Source organism: Trachemys scripta, chromosome 1 (assembly GCF_013100865.1).
Source record: "Trachemys scripta elegans isolate TJP31775 chromosome 1, CAS_Tse_1.0, whole genome shotgun sequence".
NCBI lineage: Eukaryota > Metazoa > Chordata > Testudines > Emydidae > Trachemys > Trachemys scripta.
In genome coordinates, this window is record NC_048298.1 from 196,736,268 (window position 1) to 196,758,351 (window position 22,084).

The 22,084-nt window shown below is 42.5% G+C and overlaps 1 protein-coding gene across 4 annotated transcripts in view; it reads right to left on the reverse strand.

Moving 5' to 3' along the window:
- The window catches only part of USP9X (ubiquitin specific peptidase 9 X-linked), a 222,625-nt gene that overhangs the window by 116,492 nt on the left and 84,049 nt on the right, over positions 1–22,084 (reverse strand). For all 4 annotated transcript variants that reach the window (XM_034754300.1, XM_034754291.1, XM_034754275.1 and 1 more), the window contains exons 13-14: positions 21,194–21,330; positions 18,659–18,792 (exon numbers count right to left, since the gene is read on the reverse strand). In XM_034754300.1, coding sequence (XP_034610191.1) covers positions 18,659–18,792; positions 21,194–21,330 — 271 coding nt within the window. The remainder of the gene's footprint in view (positions 1–18,658; positions 18,793–21,193; positions 21,331–22,084) is intronic.

A 22,084-nucleotide genomic window follows, 5' to 3' on the forward strand; every position in this document is an offset into this window, starting at 1 on the left:
TCAGAACTGGGAGAAAGGAACCGTCTGAAAAGACATCATCTATGAATGTGTGGAAAAAAAAGGTACACCAATTTAAAAACTAGTCATTTTAGTCAAGAATTTCAGGCACTATACCTGTCCCTGCCAATTTCTGTGGTTTCACAATCACATTCCATTATTTTAAAAAAAGGATTCTTTCCCTACCTTGTTGCTTTGTGAAAGACCCATGCAAACAAGTGAAACTGAATATACACAAGAGCACTATCAAATACACAAAATAAACTAAAGAAAGAAAACTGTATTTTTCCCATTCCATTATAGTAATCCCAGGTGTTATTTGTAACAGCAGCAGATTAAACAAAAATCTATACAAAAGTGTGATTTTTATAGTCTAGTAAATTTATCACTGGGAATAGGTGTGTGAAATGTTACATTTAGGAAGTAAATGCTGAATAAATTCTACACTTTTCCATGTCTGAAATTCAACTGTTAGTTTTTCTACCTTGGGCTCAGTCATTTGGACGTTCCCTATTGCTCCCACACTTTCCCTTGTCTCACTGGCTATTCCTGACAAAGCTCTTCTGACAGAGAAAAGGAATAATCTCTTGAGATACAGATTTTATTTTTCTGAGTTTCCCTCGTTTCCATTTTCTGTTTCATTCTCCCTTAATTTCTCTTCTTTCCTTTTCTTGATTTCCCCACTCAGTTCTGCTTTCTGTCCCTCTATGCCTCAGCATTTTAGTTCAGAAGTTCAACTCAGCTAGAAAGTTTAATTTTCCAGCCAACCAAGAATAAATAGGTTCTCAGACAAAACTTTACACTCTGATAATTAAAACAAAAAAAAAAATGTCTAGAATATAAATCAATCTGTTGGGGAGTAAAAAACTCATCTACCCGAATCACTACAGAGTAATACTGAAGGCCCTAGGCCAGGTAAACATCAGGCACATGACAGAAAAAAATGCCAAGGAACATGAAAAATTTAGATAAACAATTTATTTCAAAGGAAAGACAACTATACATAAAACCTATTCAGTCACATGCTAAAAATCAAGAGAATAAAAATGAGACACCTGGCACATAAGTTCAAAAAAGCACACAGCAGCTACAGACCCTAAAACAAAACAAAAGGAAGTAAAATCCTTAGTTGTAAAGTCTCAGAGGCCATGTGTACCAATGAATAAAAAGGGAACCAGGAAAGTAGGTAGTAATTCAATATGGCTAAAAGATAAATTCAGAGAAACTATTCAAGCCAAAGAGAAATCCTTCGAAATTTAGAAATCCAACCATAGTGAAGCCTATAAACAGAAGTATAAATACAGCAAGCAATATGTAAGGGGAAAATCAGGAGGACTAAAATGAATGTTGAAGGTCATATAATTAAAAGATACAAAAATGAAAAAATTCTTTAACTACATCAGAAGTGGGAAACCTGGAAAAGAATTTGAGAGTCTGCTAGATCACCAGGGAACAATTAAGGAAGATAAGGACATTGCTGAAGAGCTAAATTATTTCTTTCGCTCAGCCTTCACCAAAGAGGAAGTTGGGGAAATACCTACCACAGACTTACTTTTTTCCGATAAAGATAAGGTACTGTCAGTGATTGAGGTGTCAGAAGAAGACATGTTAGAACATACTAATGTCTCAAAAGACAATGAGTCACAGATAGTATACATCCAAGAGTTCTAAAGAAAATCAAGAATAAAATGGCTAAACTACTACGAAAAATGTAAAAAAAGATATATTTTACCAGAGAACTGGATGACCACAAATGCTGTACCTATATTTTATAAAGGCTTGAGGAGTAGCCAGAGGACTTACAGACTAGTACATCATGCATATTTGCCTGGTAAACATGTTGAAATAATTATATATTACTCCCGAGGGAATTCTATGCCAAAAATTAAAAATTCTGCAACAAAAAAATAAAAATTCTATGCACAGTATTTTAAAACTCTTCAAAATTTTGCATATTTTATTTGTTAAAATAATATAATCATTTTCAATTATTTGCGGATGAGTATTTTGAAATAAATTACCAACATAATTGAAAATGGTGTGATTATATTGTTATTGCATTTAATCACACTTAATATAACATTTAATTTCAGAAAGGGGAACTACACAAAAATGAGGATGTTAGTTAAAACAGAAGTTAAAGGGTACAATGCCAAAAGTGAAATCTCTGCAAGCTGCATGGAAAACTTTTTAAAAGCACCATAATAGAGGCTCAACTTAAATGTATACCCCAAATTAAAAAACACAGTAAAAGAACCAAAAAAGAGCCACCATGGCTAAACAAAGTAAAAGAAGCAGTGAGGCAAAAAGGCATCCTTTAAAAAGTGGAAGTTAAACCCTAGTGAGGAAAATAGAAAGGAGCATAAACACTGGCAAATGAAGTGTAAAAATACAATTAGGAAGGCCAAAAAAAAATTTGAGGAACAGTTAGCCAAAGAGTCAAAAAGTAATAGCAAATTTTTTTTTAAAGTACATTAGAAACAGGAAGCCTGCTAAACAACCAGTGGGGCCGCTGGATGATCGACATGCTAAAGGAGCACTCAAGGACAATAAGGCCATTGCAGAGAAGCTAAGTGAATTCTTTGCAGCAGTCTTCACGGCTGAGGATGTGAGGGAGATTCCCAAACCTGAGCCATTCTTTTTAGGTAACCGATCTGAGGAACTGTCCAAGATTGAGGTATAGTTAGAGGAGGTTTTGGAACAAATTGATAAATTAAACAACAAGTCACCATTGTCCTACTATCCCACCCCACTCCACCCAGCTGGGACTAATATCCTTGGGTGGCCAGGGTGCGCGCGCACGCGCACACACACACACACGATTTACCTCTCCCTAGGCTGGGTGAGTGAACCAAGAGCCCAGGGAGGGGGTGAGTGAACACTGGTGCAGCTTCTCTTTGCTTCCCCACAGAAACAATTTTCTGCAGAAAGTAAAGAGAATCTGCATGGAGATTTAGCACAGAATTCCCCCAGGAGTAAATATACATTAACAAACCATCCAGAAGATCATGACACCAGCATGGTTTCTACAACAGAAAATCATGTTTCACGAATATTAAAATTCTTTATACATCAGAATAAAGCAGTGGATAAAGGAGAAAAACTGGTTACCTACCTTCTCATAACTTTTGTTGTTTTGAGATGTATTGCTCATGTCCATTTCATTCTAGGTGTATGTGCGCCCACATGCACAATTGTCAGAGATTTTTGCATTAGTAGTATCCATAGGGTTGGCAGTTGCGCTCCCTTGAGAGCCACGCTCAAGCATCGGTATATCAGGCACCGCCAGCCCTATGCCCTCTCAGTTCCTTTTGGCGGGCAACTCTGACAGAGGGGCAGCAGAGCAGGTAATAGATTGGACATGAGCAACACATCTCAAAGAGCAACAACTACGAAAAAGTAGGTAATCGTCTTTCTTCTTCGAGTGCTTGCTCATGTTGATTCCAGTCTTGGTGACTCACAAGCAATGCCAATGGAGATGGACTCAGAGTTCAGTCTCGCATCTTGCAGCCCTGCTCTGGAAAAGCCAGCATCATTCTGGGCCTGCTAAGTGCATAATAGGACAAACATGTGGACAGACGACCCGGTAGCAGCTCTACAGATCTCTTAGATCAGCACCTGAGCCAAGAAGGCTGCTGCTGATGTTTGCACTCTAGTTGAGTGCACCTTGACTATCGCCACTGGAGGCACTTTCACCAGCTTGTAGCAGTATCGGATGCAGGCTGTGATCCAGGACAAATCCTTTGAGCAGAAACTGGGCCATCTTTCATCCTGTCTGCCACCGCAACGATCAGCTGTGTTGACTTGCGAAACATCTTTGTCCTGTCGATATAGAAGGCCAACGCCCCATGAGTCTCAACAGCACGAGATTCAACTCCCAGGGAGGAACAGGGTCCTGGATGTGAGGATAGAGATGCTCCAGACCTCTCAAGAACTGGGCTGTCACATCGTGAACAAAGACCGACCTGCCTGCCTTGGAACATAGGGTGGAAAGCCGAAATAGCGACCAGGTGGACCCTTATTGATGGCAGAGACAAGCTCTGAAGTTTGAGGTGCAGAAGGTAATCCAGGATCACCTGCAGTGAGAACTGCTCAGCCTGGACTCATTGTTCCGAAGCCCAGCCACGTGAACCTTTCCCACTTGGCCAAGTAAGTTGGTCTGCTGGAGGACTTTCTGCTACCCACCAAGACCTGTTGAACCCAGGCTGAGCACTCCCTCTATCCCACATTCAGCCATGCAGTAGCCACGCCAACAAGTGCAATGCCTCCAGGTTATGATAGTCCTGGGACAGCAGGTCCAGCAGGAGAGCAGAGCGGTTGCTGCAGCAGAGCGGCTACCAAAATTTCCAGCAGCGTGCCAAACCAGTGTTGGCAAGGCCACTCAGGGACTATCAGGATAACCTTAGCCATGTCTTGTTTGATCTTCACAAGGACTCTGTGGATCAATGGCACTGGTGGGAAGGCATACATCAGGCCCTCCCAACCAGGGGAGCAGGAAAGCATGTGACAGGGAACCCCCATCCATTCCCCCAAGTGAGCAGAACATGTGCATTTCCTGTTCTGATAGGGCGAGAACAAGTCCACCTGGGGGAGTTCCCCAATTTCGAAAGATCATACTGACCGGCTCCAGGTGGAGCAACCACTCGTGGCGAGACGAGAAGGTCCTGCTGAGGCAATCTGCTAACACAGTTCTGGTCCTAGGCAGGTGCACGGCTACCAGATGAATGGCATGCCGCACACAGAAGTCCCAAAGGCTGAGAGTTTCTTGGCAAAGTGCTGACAATCTGACTCCACCCTGCCTGTTGATGTAATACACTGTGGCGGTATTGTCATTCAAGACCTGTACCACCTTGCCCTTCAGGTGGGGCAAGAAAGTCTGGCAGGCCAGGCTAACTGCTTTTAGCTCCTTGGCATTGATGTGAAGGGTCAGATCGTCTCACAGCCAGCAGGACTTGGGGGCAGGGGCTGTGAAGGTAACTCCCTGCAATACCAATCCTGGATTCAACCACCACTGTAGGGAAGACAGGATGTGATCTGGCACCCTGACTACCCGGTCTAGGTTGTGTCTGTTGGGGATGTAAACTCACACCAGCCACCCTTGCAGAAGCTGGAGATGGAGCCAGGCATGACTGACCACATATGTACAGGTGGCCATGTGGCCCAACAACCACAGGCAGGTGGGTGCAATGGTGAGCAGGTGGTTCTTCACATGGGAGATCAGGTCCGACGTGGCCTGAAAACGAACCTCCAGAAGGAAGTCTCTGGCTTGAGTGGAGTCGAGAACCTCCCCGATGAACTCTATTTGTTGATCTGCCCTTAAGATGGCTTTTTGCTCATTTATCAACAGGCCCAGGAAGGTGGAACGCACCAGATCAAGGCTCCTTTGTACTTGTTCCCAAGACCTGCTCTCGATGAGCCAGTCGTTGAGATACGGGAAGACCTGAACCCCTTGACATCTCAGGTAAGCGGCCACTGGCGCCATACATTTTGTGAAGACCCTTGGGGCCAACGAGAGGCCAAAGGGCAGCACCGTGAATTGAAAATGGTGTCCGCCCACTATGAAATGGAGGAAACGTCTGACCTTGGAATATGGAAATGACCGTCCTTCAAGTCGAGGGCAGCATACCAGTCTCCTGGATCCAGGGAGAGGATGACAGAGGCTAGGGAGACCATGTGAAACTTCAACTTTTTGAGAACTGTTGAGGCGTTTCAGGTCCAGAATGGGTCTGAGGCCCCCTTTTGCTTTCGGGATTAGAAAATAACTGAAGTAGAATCCCTTCCCTGTTATGTCTCGAGAGACTTCCTCCCCCGCCCCCATGTGCAGAAGGTTCTTGACTTCTTGAACAAGGACTTGCTCATGAGAAGGTTTCCTGAAGAGGGACAGGGAGGGGTGACCAAAAACTGCAGGGTGTAGCCTTGAGACACTATCTCCAGCACCCAGCGGTCTGAGGTGACCTGCGACCAGGCTAAACGGTAGGGACAAAGATGGTTGAGGAAAGAACGGGGTGGATCCTGGGAGATGACTGGGGCATCTCTCTCAACCACACCCTCAAAATGAGACCTTCTGGCCCCCGGGGTGCCTTGCCGGGTCAGGCTATGCAGGTGAGTGGGAGGAGAAAGGGTGGCGGCAGCAGCTCAAACTAATGTCTCTGTCTCTTCTCCTTGTAGACCCTGGACAAGATAGCCAAGGTCTTGGTGGCGGGGGCGGCTAGTGGTCTGAAGTCAGGAGCTGCGCCTCATAACCACTGCCAATGTGACCACCCTAGCCACTGAGCCAGCCGCGTCCCACACCATTTGGAGGGAGTACTGAGCCGCTGTGGTGCCCTCCTCCAAATGGTGTGGGACGCGGCTGAATTTAGGGGTGCTAAATTCCTGGACCAAACCTTGCGGGAGGGACCACTTCAACTTATGGGGGAGTCCCATAGAATTTCAACTTATTTCCCTAGAAGGGTCTGATGGTTCGCCACCTGGAATTGTAGGCTGGCAGTTGAATAAACTTTTCCTCCCAAACAGGTCCAATCTTTTGGCCTCTATTTTTGGGAGTTGGGATGGAATGTCCTTGTTTATCTTTTTCATTGGGTACAGACCACCTGCGAACCCCGGTTAGGGTGAGTGTAAAGGTACTCAAAACCCTTTGGCCATGATAAAGTATTTTTCAGCTTTTTGGAGTGAGAGGGATGGATGAGGAGTTTGCCAGAGGGCCTTGGCAATTTTGAGGACTCAGTCATGCACATGGGCCGGGGTAGAGGCTGATAGGACATTAAACAAGGTCTCCAAACAAGCCATTTCCCCCACCTCCAGGCCCAAGTTCTCGGCCACCCATCAAAGCAGAGCCTGGTGTTCTTTAAAGTCGTCCGGCGGGCTAGCCCTCGAGGGTCCCGAAACTGCCTTGTCTGGGGATGAAGATGACTATACCACTGGGGGAGGCCCCAGGGCATCTTCCCCCAATGGGGGAGGGAAGCTTAGGGGTGGGTACAGTCTCCTCTGCCTTGATCTCCAAGCATACCTCATGCACTGAGCCCAAGGCAGTCGGTGCCACCAGCTATTGCTCTGCGGCGGCGGCTGATGAGCGGTGTGAAGGGGGGCATCACCATGACCGGCACTCTGGCCATGGCCGTGCTGCCAAGGCGGTGCTGTCGATGTTGACGCAGCCTCAGGTGTCCATTTGCATCACTGGAGTCTAAACAAGGGGCTGAACTGCCCTTCCATGCAAAAGAAATTCCTTTCCAGTGACCATGATGGGGCTGTCGACGTGTGTTTGTCTGCTGACCAACGCCATCTGAGACCGGTGCTGGGGGGACCTGAGACATGATGGATAGCACTCCCACGGGGTTGGCAACCAGGACCTGCACTGAGAGCGAACGGTCCCGGTAGTATGGAGACCGGTGTCTCCCTCTAGGCGATCCGTGTCGAGATGGAGGGGACTGTTATCGCAATGGTGGTGACCAAAAGCAAGCCCAGAGGATCTGGCCTGCAACTCCGGCAATCTGCGACTCGGCGGTGGAGAGCGCTGCTTCATCTCGGGGGAATCGACAGCGCTCCACTGCCCCCTGAAGCGTCTTAGTGGCTTGTTTGCCCTCGTGGGGAGCCTCTGCCAATTCCTGTGGCACGTGCTGCATTGTAGGCACAGGCAGAGGCCTTAGCTCTCAGAGCCGGCAGACATTCTGAAGGTGTCAGTGGGTCAGGGGTTTAGGTCCCATTTCGCTCCCAGGAGTCAGTGATGGACTTTTAAGGGGAGGCACGAACCCGTAGCTCCGGAGTGACCAGGCAGCCCGAAGTGGGTCCCTTGCCCATTGCCCTTCTTGCCTGGTGCCAGGGAGCGGTGCTCTCTCGCCTTCTTTTTGGGCACCGGTGACAGAGAACGGTGCTGGGCAGACTGGTGCCAGGGTGCACTGCACATCAAGGCCGAGGTACTCTAAGTCCTGGCAGGATGGCACAGAAGCCGGATGAAGGGTGGACTCCTTGAGGAGAGAATATCCCGGTCTGTGTGGGGGGCCAAAAGTTTTTACAAATACAACACTTATCTCTCATGTGTGATTCCCCCAAGCACTTGAGGCAGCTAATATTTTGGTCACTTACAAGCATAGGCCTGTTACAGTCCATGCGGGGCTTAAACTTGGGAGACCAGGGCATACCCCGCCAGGGGTGAAGTCCCTGCTGGGGCTCTAACTCCTAACTACACTTAACTGCTTAACACTAACTACTATAAACAAGCTATTTACAAGGCCCTAAGGCTCAAAGTCAGTAAAGACGAAAAACCGCTAGCCCTTGCTATGCAAGGAAAGGCACTCCGACTAATCGCCACCAGCGTTAAGAAAGAACCGAGAGCGCATAGGGCTGGCGGCACCTGATATATCAACGCATGAGTGCGGCAGTCAAGGGAACGCCATTGCCGACCCTACAGATACTGCTAAGGCAAAAATCTCCAATGACTGTGCACTTGGGCAGGCACACACCTAGAATGGAACTGAAATGAGCAAGCACTCGAAGAAGAACTGGTTTATTTATTTCAACTTTCAAAAGGCCTCAGAAACTAATCACCATTTATTTCTTATGGATCAAAAACTGGCCAAGAGCAGGAAACCAAAAGCGTGGGAATAAATGGTCAACCTTTTGGCATTAGAAAAACTGAATAGCAGGGTGCCTCAAGTGTCCATGTTAGGTCCACTTGTTGATTAATATATTAATGGCTGGGAAAGGGGAGGTGAGCAGTGAGATAATAAAATCTACAGATGACACAAAGTTAGTCAAATTCAGAGGAAATGGGGGAATTTCAGAGAGACCTAACTAAGCTAAGTGAATGGGCTAAATAACAGCAAATAAAGTTCAGTGTTGAAAAATACAAAGTAATGTACGTTGGAAGGAAAATGAGAAGTACTCAGACACAGTAAAAGGCTCTAAATTAATTGTATCAAGTCTAGAAAGGGATCTAGATGTTACCATGGACAGCTTAACAACCACCTGCACTCAATATACAGTGAAAAAATGTTAGTGTGTATAAGGAACAGAGTAATATGGAAATTGTAATGTCTGTATGTAAATCAATGGTGACTTCTCATCTAGAATATAGTGTGCAATATTGGTTACCTCACCTCAAAAAGGATATTGCAGAGGGGGTTCAAAGAAGGGTAACGAGAAGAATTAGGGGCATGGAAAACATGTGAAGGATTGAAAAGGCTGGGTTAGGTTCACCTTAAGGAGACAAATAAGCGATATGAAAAAAGAGACAGTAGGACAGGAGCTTCTGTTCTTCATCTCATAACACAACAAGAGCCTGGAAATGGAATTTAAAGGTGACAAATTCAAAACTAATGAAGAAAGATTACTCAGCTAGTAGTAACTGGAGCTCTTTGACGTGTGTTGTCCCTACATGTAAGTGCCCTTCAGGCTGGGCTTATACTCAATGTGCACAGGATCAGGGAATTTTCCCTAGCAATGTCCATTTGGTCCATGGACACACTTCCCACTTTCCTTGTGCAACATGCCAAGGGTATAAAAGGGGGCTGTTAGACTGCTACCATTTTAGTTCCTTCTTCACTTATAGACCCAACTAAGGGAACCGAGGCAGTGAGGCTGGAGAGCAGGTAGTGCCAACACATAAGGACACCTTGAAGAACTCCAGTTATTACAAGATGAAGGAGGAAAGGTTACTCAAGTACTTGTTCCTACATGTAGTACATTTCAGGTGATTCACAAGAAGCATTCCTCTTAAAAGAGGTAGGTGCCCAAAGTCCTATGAAGTCTTTAAACAACAATTTGAGGATCTCAGTGACTCAGCCAGAAGCTATGGGTCTATTGCAGGAGTCTGCAGGTGAGGTTCTGTAGCCTGTAATGTGCAGGAGGTCAGACTATAGGATCATGATGGTGTGAGAACATAGAGTAGATGTTTACTAGCCTGGGAAACACTAAGAGTTGAGAGGAGAGAGAGCCCCCGTGGATTGAAAAACATAAGTAGTCCACCACACCTGGGATGTCTGATTGTGAAATAGAAATTCCTCATTGACACAAGAGATCATCTCTCTCTTCCACTTTCCTCAATAGTGCCTCCTGATAGTGTCCTTTCTATTGCTGCTCAGTATGGCCTGTATATCTGCCAAGCAAGGCCCTCTCTCTGAGTCCAATGTTCATCCAAATACTATGCATGGCTCAGTTGGGATGTTGAGTGCTCCCTTCATCCTGAGGTCTTGCATCATGGGAAGACAAAGGAGGCCTGGATGACAGTTGCAGCGATATGGGCCCAACACGGCGCTATGAAAAATGGCCTGTGTCGTGTCTTGCCTGACTTTCCTTAGTACCTTCAGTAACAAAGGAATCAGGGGAAACACATACAGCCTCCGACCATCATATGAGGAAAGTGTTGCCCAGCACGCCCAGCCTGCAACCTGCTCTGGAGCAGAATTTCTTGCACTTTTTGTACATGCCTGACACACAGAAATCTGTAACTGGGCTACTCCACACCTGAAATACTACCAAGTAGAGTCTGGCCACAAAGCTTCCATCCAAACACTCCCAGGAGACATATCTGCTTAGGATGTTCTGAACTCCTGGCAGGTGGAGGGCGGTCAGAGCAATTTGCAAAGATATGCATGAGGTATGAAGAGCATACCCCTCTCTACTTAACAGAATGCACCACGTCTTCTTGTCTAATCATACCTGGACTGGCTGGATGTGAATGAGAGGGAGGAACTGCTCACAGGTCAGAGTGACCGCTCTGAAGTCCAACATGATGTGAAGCATAGACTCCTGAGTGGACCATGTGTCTTGTGCTACCTGTCCCACTATATGGGCACCCCAACCAATGAGGACAGCATGTGCAGTCTCTATTTGCTGTCCTCAGGGAACTGAATGGAATACACACACACCCCCTTTACTTTGTCAGGCAAGGGAGTCCAGAACCTTTTGGAGAACCAAGACTAGCAAGTCAAGACTGCATGTGCCCCTGGTGTACATAGCCCATCGACACACTCACAGGTACTTGTGGTCATATGACTCAAAAGGGCCAGGCAAGATCTCAGACATCCAGGTGCTTATCCAGATTTGCTACATGAGTTCACAAATGGCTAGAAAGCTATTGTTTAAGTAAATACAACCCAGCTGACACAGCATCCAGCTTTGCCCCAAATGAACTAGGTCTGTGTCGGTGCCAGGGCAGACTTCTCCAGGTTCACCCTGAGACCCAGCTTCTCAAACAGGTCCAGAAGCATAGCAGTTGCTTTCTGAGTTTCCTGGTAAGATCATCCTTTTAGGAGCCAATCGTCCAAGTAAGGACACACGACTGCCACCTACCAGCAAAAGTGAGCTGCTATCATTGACTTTATTCTGGGGAAAAACCTTGGCACAGTCAAGAATCCGAATGGGAGCACCCAATATTGGTAGTGTTGACTTTCATGTGATGCTTCCCAGGTGTATCCAGGGTTGTATCCTCTGGCCTCCTCAGTGGAAACAGACATAGGGATACCTCTACCTCAGACTCAGACTTTAAGGTCAGAAGGGACCATTATGATCATTTGGTCTGACCCCCTGCATGCTGCAGGCCACAAAACCGTCCCTATCCCTTCCCTGGACTCTGCTGTTGAAGTCCCCAATCCTGTGTTTTAGTGACTTCAATTGGCAGAGACCCTCCTGCTAGTGATCCCTGCCCCATGCTGCGGAGGAAGGCGAAAAACCTCCAGAGGCTCAGCCAATCTACCCTGGAGGAAAATTCCTTCCCGACCCCAAATATGGCGATCAGTAAGACCCCGAGCATGTAGGCAAGAGTCTCTAGCCTGACCCCTGTTAGCCATTTTACTATTTACGTACCATTGCTTGGTTTTCCTTGGCTACTATGTTTTACCATTAAACCATTCCCTCCATAAACTTATCTAACAATCTTAAAACCAGACAGGTCCGTCGCCCCCACCGTTTCCCTAGGAAGGCAGTTCCAATATTTCACCCCTCTGACGGTCAGAAACCTTTGTCTAATTTCAAGCCTGAACTTCCCCATGGCCAGTTTATATACATTTGTTCTCGTGTCCACATTAGTACTAAGCTGGAATAATTCCTCTCCCTCCCTTGTATTTATCCCTCTCATATATTTAAAGATAGCAATCATATCTCCCCCCAGCCTTCGCTTTGTCAGACTAAACAACCCAAGCTCCTCTAGTCTCCTTTCATACGACAGGTTTTCCATTCCTCTGATCATCCTAGTCGCCCTTCTCTGCACCCGTTCCAGTTTGAGTTCATCTTTTTTAAACATGGGAGACCAGAACTGCACACAGTACTCCAAATGAGGTCTCACCAGCGCCTTATACAACGGAAGCAGGACCTCCTTATCCCTACTAGATATACCTCGCCTATCCCCAAATATATCCCCCCAATCCATTGTCGTTACTTGTAAAAGGATCCCCTCCTGCTGTTTTATTTCTTCCTGTAAACTTCCTTTCTCAAAGATTTCATAATCTCTTGATTAGCATTTTGGTTCAGTATGCAAATAGACCTATATTGTGAACAGGATGAAACACAATGACAAGCCAGGGACAGAAGTGTTTATTACTCCCGGCCCGGAAAAAAAACGAGCTGAGGCATGTCACCTCCTGTTTACGTGCCTTGACTTCAAGGCTTTGATAATATTTTTCAATATAGATACATAACTCATTAAATATTATCCATACATTCATTTCAAAATGATTATGACGACCAGTGGGCTACTGGCTCTCAGTAGAGACCTCAAATGATACCCGTTGGTGAATTATTGTCCATATTCTTGACCCAGGATTCCCTGAAAAACCCTGTGCCCCTCTGTGCCCTCTGCCAGTTGGCACAGAGGTTCCTGGGTCATATTTCAATGAATCTCAGGTGTGCCAGGTGAATATCCATGTGAAAATCCATGAGATCAAGGGCTGTGAACAATTTCTGATCTAGTGAGGGGATAACTGAAAACAGGGTCGCAATTCTGAACTTCGGGGAACTGAAGGGATTTCCACCCGAGGAGAAAAATGGGTCCCCATACTCCCATTTTTTGGGGGTAACGTGGGGATAGGTCTTCCCCATGTTCTCCTTCTGATGCCAATGACTGCGAGCCTGAGTCCAATGGGGGAGGAGGGGGTGCAGCGGGGAAGACTGCCAGTACCCGAGGAGGCAGCAATGATCTCTCTCTATTCATTGACAGTACTGGTGATAGCCTGCTTCTACCCCACTACCAGTACTGGAAGATGGTATGGCCTTGCCCTTTGAGCAAGTCGTGTTCTGGTCTTTACTGATACCTGATAGTCCTGTAACTTAGTATGGGACAAGGACTTCTGTCTCTTCTTGGATGGCGAACTTTCCCTCTTGTGCTTGGGTCTCCCTCCTCATTTGTTCTGTCTGTACTCATCTGAGTCTCTTGGAGCTAACTTTTTTTCTCAGGGGCGGGGGGCATTGGGGAGAACAGGATGGAGAGGAGCCCTGGAACTGGCCAGAGTCACACGCAAAGAGGTGCTCCTACCATCTTCAAGCCAATGTACAGGGGTGTCTCCCCAGTCAGTAGCCGTCCCTATGAGGAATCTTCGGACTCTGAACTCTCGACTGTCTGTCCCTCCACAGAAAAAACTGGCAGATAGTGCATCAGGGAGGGACGTGGGCTTCCCCAGGCAGTACAGACAGGCGCTATGACTGACTGTTACTAGGAAAAGCTTTGGCAGTATACACAGCTCTTGAAGCCGGGAATCCTTGGACTGCTGTCCCTGTCACTGCTCCGCATCTAGGGCGGGGTCCCAAAACTAGGGAACTGAACTCCAACAATCTAACTAAATTGGACTAAAAAAAAAAAATTACTGGGGGGAGGGAGGAGGGTTATTTACAGAGAAAGCAGAGGAAGTCAGCACAAACAACGAGGCTCCATTCCAGACCATGAGCAGGGAGATGGAACTGAAATCACGGCCGGTCTGGCAGCCCCCTTCATATCTTTGGTGCAGAGCATGAGGAGAGCAGGGGCACATGCATGGAACAAGTGGACACTGCTACGGAAAATTCTCCGATCTTGGTGCATGCAGCAGATACACAATCTAAAGTGCATTACTCATAGGAACAAGAAGAAGGTTTTTTTCAGACTACATAATTGAACTCATTGCCAAAGGATGTCAATGAGACCAAAAACACTACAAGATTAAAAGGAACTGGACATTTAGAGGAATAACAAGATTATCCAGGGTTATAATAGTGCCAGCAAATTTCAGGCAAGATTAAGCCTCAAAATTCATGATTTAAGACAATCTCTGACTACTATGGATTAGGAGATCCTTCTTCTGAAGTAACTGGTGCTGGCTACTGCTAGAGACAGGATACTGGACTAGCTGATCCAGTATGGGAACTCCTATTCCAAAAGCTCACTTTATTTTATTTTAGAGGATGACACTACAGCCCCAAAATTGCAACCACAATGTTTTCTTATCAGGCAACCAAATCTAAAGTCTTGTTTGTCCAAAATATGCCTGGTTGGAATTCAATCCAAGTAGCAGATACAAGTATTCAGTCTTTAAAATATGCAATTTTCTTTATAAATGAGAAGATTAGACTGAACAATAGGCTACTACCAAGTAAATGCTTGTGGGTTTTACACTGTTGGGGAGCCACTGCAATCCTGAAAACATCATGAATGGACTGAAGACAGCATGAAGGGCTTTTGAAAATAATTCTAATATGGAACATTTGCCGATAGGGGCAAGACAAAGGAAGCTACACCAAAATACCCAAGATGAGATCTGCAGACATGCCAAATACCGAGTGGGGCATACTCAAATTTGATAAATGTTTAACAGCAGACTCAAGAGTGTTAAGAGGATAATACCTTTGTCAGCATCAACTTAGGTGGCTTATTTATTCTTCAGAGCAGAATGTAACTGCGCTGAAACAAAATCTGTGACATTTAAACAGTTTCTTTAACAAGGCCTACATACAATCACACAAGCTAGACCAAATTTCTGCAGCAAGACCACTTTCTACAGTATTTATGTGCGAAGAATTGACATTTTGCAGCAGCTTCATTTAAAGTGAATAGAATTTGTTTTCATTGTTTTTATATTAAATTTAATATATTGTATTCCAAATTTTAGTTATTCTTGTGCCAGAAATATTCATCTTACCAATCCTTACCTGAATCAAAAGTTAAGGGGGAGGCTGGCACCCAAGAAGGTATCAGAAAATTTTGGAATTTTAGAATAAATAAGCACATTAGCTAAATCTTTCTGCTAAAATAAATCAGCAGTGAGATAGGTAAACAATATGGACACTAGCTATCCTCTTTTGGTTTCAGAATTTAAAATTCTTTGAGATGAGTGGTTCAGTTCACACACCTCTATTTTTCAAGCTGTCTGTACACACAGGAAGACACCGCTGTATTGGAATACATTTGTTTAATGTTTTCTTCACAACCATGATGACCAGAATCAGTTTTATTTGCTGATCAAAGCACAAAAGAAATAGGGCTAATTGCACTATGAAGTCCTGCGCAATTCACTATAAATAGCAACTAATTGTGGTGTCATGAATGCACACAGACTTAAAGTACCACAACTTTTTTCCTCCAGTTTGACCTATTACCCTGATTTTAATATCGATTTCAACATTAAAAAAAAAAAAGACACTCTTAATTTTATCATCTGCTTCTCCCATTCCTTTTATCAAAGACAACATGTAACCCATCCCGAATACTTCCCCAGGGAGATTAACTCCTATTTGATAGGCCAGAGGAATGCTGAGACACTGAAATCCCAGATTCAATTCCAGATTCTGGAATGAAGTGTTCTTCCAGTGGTTACAGACCTTTCTGCCATTGCCTCATTCTTCTTCCCAGCATGGCCAATAGAATATCCCTGTTCGCCTCAACCCCCATCCAACCCAGTGTCTGTCCCTCTCCCTACCCTGAATTCAAGCCAGGTTGTTACTTCTTCCATGCTGCCTGGGTGCCAGCAGGGGAACTCTGAAAACACAGAAGAGAGTCTCCCTTCTTCTAACATACCCCCACTGAGCATGGGCAGTGATTTTCATAAGTTTACAACCTGGCCAAAATTTGGGTGGATTTTCACAGGGAAAGTAAAAAAGAACCTCCCTGCCAAATTCCAAGTCCCTGCTCCAAACCACGGAGGCCCTACAGCTTCCCACTTAATATAAGGAAAACAATTTCTCCTCAACTTCCTTCTCAGAAATGGCTGAACTATTTTTGCTGAAACTTCCAAGGAAGACACCAGGCACAAAAAAAATTTAGCGTAAATAGTTGAAGTTTGGCAAAGTTATATGAAACTGGAAACAGACCTATACAGGAAAGTATTAGACAACCTTAACTATAGGCATTACTGTCAGCACCACCAATGATATAAAACAAATAAAAATTGAAGGGGGAATTCAAACAGAACTTCAATACAAATTGGTGGCTTAAGTTTGGTGCACGGAATGTGTTCCAAGAAAAAAAAAAAAAAAAAAAAAAAAATCTTTGGAGGTCTCCTCATCCAATTACTGAAAGAGGTCAACTTGGCTTTTTTAAAAATCTGACAAGATCAGCCCTATTCAGAAGGGTCTGACCCCTAATTTCAAGCGATTTCATTAATTGCAACTTTTACTATTATTTAAAATGTATGTATCCTGGGATGAACATATATAAGATTTACATATCTGGAACATTTGTTACCCAGTAAATCTTATAATTCTGTGAACCTTCGTACTAATAAGCTAAAAAGGAAAAAAAAAAGTGTTATTGTTTTCAGAGAGCTAAGCTATTCATATAAAACATTAACTTCCTGTGAAATAAATGTAATGGTACTTCTTCTCCACTCCTCCTCTTAGTTCTAGACAAGTATAATCTGTCAAATATTTGCATTTGTGAATATTCAGTACATTCCTCCAGTGGAAGTCTGAAGTTAAGAAACTAACACATTGGACATCCTGAGAATGGTATGTTTTCAACATTCTTATCTTTTCCTTGCTGAAAAATAATGGATTTTACATAGTTTCTCCTCATTTGGGATTATATATTATCCTAAATTTCAGTTATCCAATACTTTTTTTTTTGTGGAAAGAAGCCACACATCTCTTCCCCCCACCCCCCCTAAATATTCAGGTAACTTTAAAAGTGCCACACCCAGTTTTATAAAGGTTTATGTGCAAAGACTAGCACATATCTCACTCTACTTTTCTAGGCAAGACAAAGCCTGAGTTATGTTAGTACATACAGTAAATTTTGATAAAGTTATAAACAATTGAAAATAAGCTATTAGAATGGAAGTGCCATCTCTACATTAACTACTGCAGCGCTATAATAAATAATCACTTAAAATAGGCAAAACCAGATGAAGAAAAAACAAACTGACTGTGCAATCTCCATGTCTCTTAAATGAAGGTTGCTCTCAAGACCTTGTGAAAATAAGCTGAAGTAAATCTTGGACAGTAGCACAACTCCAAGAGCTGAGCTCTTTAGATTACAAAGTCAAACACTGAAGAGTTAGGAAATGCCTGAATTAAGGCTGTCTGTGCAACATGTGTAACCTCCTTTTAACAGTTATTTTGTATGTAATTTCTCAATGGGGGTAGGGGTTATATAAAAGGAAACAATTTTCTGATGTGTAGCTGTAATAACAACCTTCTTCCCCCATCATGTATCATCAGTAAAGTTAGAATCCTGAACTCAACACTGCAGCAGATATCTACCATTTGAGCGACACAGCTAGTTACATTACGCTCGCAGGCTGTTAAATCCTGGGGTCGAAATGCGTGACTGGGCCCATATGTTGGGTAAGCAGGGCACCTAGCTCAGATCTCTTTCCCCATTTCACCCTCTGTTTGTGGGGGAGAGTTCCTGCCCCAAGTGGTGCCAACAAGGTGGAGGATGTGCCCCAGTTCCATGTGTTGAATACTGGGCAGGCTGGGGAGTGTTGAGATGACCTGGCCCATCTTTCTTCACCTCCTCATCCCTGCTACAGTTGTACAGCAGCGACTAGGTTGCCTGCTCTTGGGATTCCCAATGCAGAATAATCTGCAGGGGATTGGCTTGAGAGTGGAATATGTTCATATTCATTATTATTTTGGCATACTGACAAAGCAAGAAACAGAAAAGGAGGTTTTTTCAGAAGTTTATAACAGCTAAATATGAACAATTTCATGTAACTAATACATAGCACTTCTCTGGTCTCAGGGCTTTCTCCCTCCCAGATTTCCAATGCTTGCTGTGAAAAACAGGCGTTAGAGCTTCTCAAAACAAAATACTAAGAATATTTTATAATGGAAAGGGTTATGCAACCTAAATATAGGGGTTACTACCAACTCCCTCTGTAATAATGAATTATGAGATTTACACAAAGCTACAAGTGAGACAGAATTTAACATTTTCCATAAAAATCACTATCACAAATTAAACAGGGCATAAAAGGGTTATCTTCAACTTGAAAGTAAATACGAGCAATGGGACTGCCACTTTCCAAGTTCCAATACAAAATGCATTTGATTTTTTATATTTACATTTACGAAAAGTAATCTTAAAATCTACATTTCATTATTTGTTTTGGCTTGATATACACATGTAGGTCTCCAACATCTAACAACCTGTGAGAGTGAAATAAACACTCTTTTTTGCCCCATTAGCAATACTTTGCTTTAAACACCAATTTTCAATTGGAATTACGAAACACTTGATTTGGGAAGCAAAAATATAACTTACCTTTAGCATACTGTCTCATGCTTTCCATATACGCAGAAAGATTTTCTGCAACCAAAGTAACTAGGGCGTGATTGTGCTGAAGTTGATTGATTAAGTCATGGCGGTAAAACACATGGGGACTTCGTTGAGTCTGGCTGTAATTAATACACAAATATTAGCGTAAATGTATTATATGTATTGCACATCATATTAATATCTATTACACATTATATATGTTAGCACAAAGCTTTGTATGTGAATGGTATTATGCTTACTCTTGTTCACTCTTGCTAAGTGTATCCCACAGTACTTTGCAAAGCCAAGTCAGCTTTAGCAGTAGCAAATACAAAATCTGTCAAATGCAAAATAGATTAGTTTTATGTCCTATAATAGGTACCTTGACAGGCAACTAGTTTGGAATGTAGTATCCAAAACAGAAATTTTAAAAGTACAGAACAAAACAAGTTAAGGAACTTGTTACAAACCGATGGGCTGGATTTTAGTGACATGTAAATAGTTTTCTAATTTGTAAAATAGTAATATATACACTACTAGCTGAAATATGTATTTTTGAAACAACTTCTGTGCAAGATGAACATGCTGTGAGATCAGAATTGTTTCGCAAAAAGAGATAGATATTTTTATATATATATATTATATATATTAATCTGTACTGCTTTGTCTTTAGACAGTAAATATGGCTAAGTTCAGTTATTTGGTCTCTTGAATATTTTTAAGAATGAACGAAAGTAGTCAAACATTATAGTCAATACAAATTCATGGATTACAAACTTCCAATGGCTTTAATGTCTAGAGTTATCAGAACCCAGAAGAATTAAAGAATTGAAAAAGCCCTCACTATTTCAAACTGATTTTTTATTGGGAAACTCCAGTTAACTGAACAGCACTGGTACTGGGCTAAAAAAGTTCCTTAACAGTTTGTGAAGATTAGCTGATAATCACTTCTCAAAAGACAGAAGTTTCATAAATTATTTCTAATAAATCTTCCTCTACACAGAAGAAATCTCCTCTAACTCATGGGCTCCAGGTGCACAGTACCATAAGGAGAAATCTTGCTTTGAGTGCCTTATACTTCTTCAAATTCTACACTGGGAATTTAAAGAATCATCATCTTACGTTGCAATATTGAGATTTCCTTCAAAACTAAGGAACTGGAGGAGTGAGATTCACTAAGAATTGAGTATCTGACAGAAAGCATCCAATTAAAACAGTATGCCAACAAGCTAGACTGGCTGTATTCCCTGATTGGACAGGATTCCACATGAAATTTTACTGAACTCTTCAAGACATGGAAAAAAAAATCTCAGACCCGACATCTTTTTGACTTTCAAAAAAACGCTGGGACATGTGTAAAACATTATGTAAATTGATAGTTTTAAGGTTTAAATTGTCATATATATAAAGTTTTAAAACATTACCCAATGCAGAAGGATAAGAGTAACTTTCCAAAACCAGGAATGTAATATTACTACAATTCCATAAGATGACAACCCATCAACAACGAAAAAAGTAATGCTGTCATCTGTTGCAAATATGCACATCATCCCTCAATTTTTTCAGTCTTATCCATTCCTGTAAGCAGACAGGGTACTGAAACACTGAATACTCTGCCTGCTCACAGAACTATTCAGGTAAAACAAAGAAACAATGGAACATGAATACACAAGCACAAACTTTGGAGTTTACAGAAACTTCAGCACAAGTATTGAAATTTTCAGTTTTGAGGGGTCAGATTTTTGTAAAGAGGAGACATGGAGTAACTGAAACTAAGCTTGTTAATTTCAACAGATCCCATTAAACAGTTAATACATGAAAACAATTTTGGCTAAACTTTCACTTTCTTTTATTCCAGAAAAGCATGATGAAATAGAAAAAAGCAAAGCAAAGAACCAATTTGTTACAACTAGAGAATTTTAACTAATGGACATTTCTGGGTAATCTCCAATTTGCTTTTCTTAGACAACTTATTAAGAAGTCAAGAATTCCCCCGAAAACGTCATTTTGCATCAACAAAAATCCCTAAAGTAATTGAGCTGTGTGTTTCTAATTAGGTAATTATATGGCCTCTATCCTCAGAAAGGTCAAAAACTATGAATTTATATTTTCATTACCACTATAAGAAAGGGAAGTATTATCATCCCCATTTAACAGCTAAAGAATGAAAACTCAGATATGAACTGACTTGTTCAAGGTTACACAGGAAGCCCATGTCACAGGTAGTCATTTTCTGTAACTTAACCATAACACCATCCTTCTTCCAATCATATTAAATGAGAGAGTAATTAGGAGATTGTAACATCTCAGTTTAACAGTCTATATACACCTGAAGTAACAAAGTAGTCAACAATGATTTATTCTTGCGCTTGAATGCTTAAATCCAATAATTTTTAAAGGGTTTATACAGGCACACACAAACATATTAACATGTATTTTAAGAGCAAAAAAAACCAAGCTTAATATAAAATTCATCACCTATCCTATTTTATAAAAAACTATAATGTCCACAATTCTACCCCATTCACATTACTTCCTTACCTCAAGTTCTGTGGTGCTTCACCAAACAAACTACAAATTTCTCTAATTTGTTTCAGTGCAGGAATGACCCATTTGTCATTTGTGCGAAGCTCTTCTATAAAACGATCTATCCACTGGATCTTTTGAGTATCCCGATCCTTAAAAAGCAAGTTTTCACAGTTTAGTATACATCAAAAATCCAAATTAAAGCTGCTTTATCCATTTTTATTTTTCCATCCATGTGCATGCATAAATATAGAACAAACAAGTAACTGAACTATCAGACTAATTTTATTGAGCTCTGAAATTTCAAATCACAAGGGGGAAGCCTAAGTGGCTCATGGCATCAGCAGAAGACTTCAATGGTGTAACAGATCCATAATTTGCAATTCGTTCATTCTACATATTAGTTCCATGAATTTTAAAATTTGTCCTTTCCCCTTTGCATCTCCACAAACCTGCCTGGAGTCTGCCCTGAATCAAACTAGTTGCAGGATTTGAGTACACTAGAAAAATTACCAGATGCTGATAATGGATATTGGCAACAGGTGCATCTGAACTGGTGCTGATTTTGGTAATCATGCTTAGAAGCTTGGCCTCACTAGGCCAAAGAACAAGTGTTTGGTTTCTTCTCTTTTCAGGAAAAGATACTGAAAGACTGTGCTAATAATATTCTTAAGTGCCACTGCACATAGAACAATTAGCAACTCCCAAATACTGAATATGTAGTACGACATACTTTGGTACAAGTAATATTAAGAAAGGAATAGAGAATAATACTGAAAATGTGTCAAATTAATATTACCCCTTTAAATGAATTATATTCAATTCTGACTAACTCATCTCACAAATGATATAGCAATACAGAAGACCCAGAGAAGGGCAATGAAATTAGAGGCATGTAAAAACTTG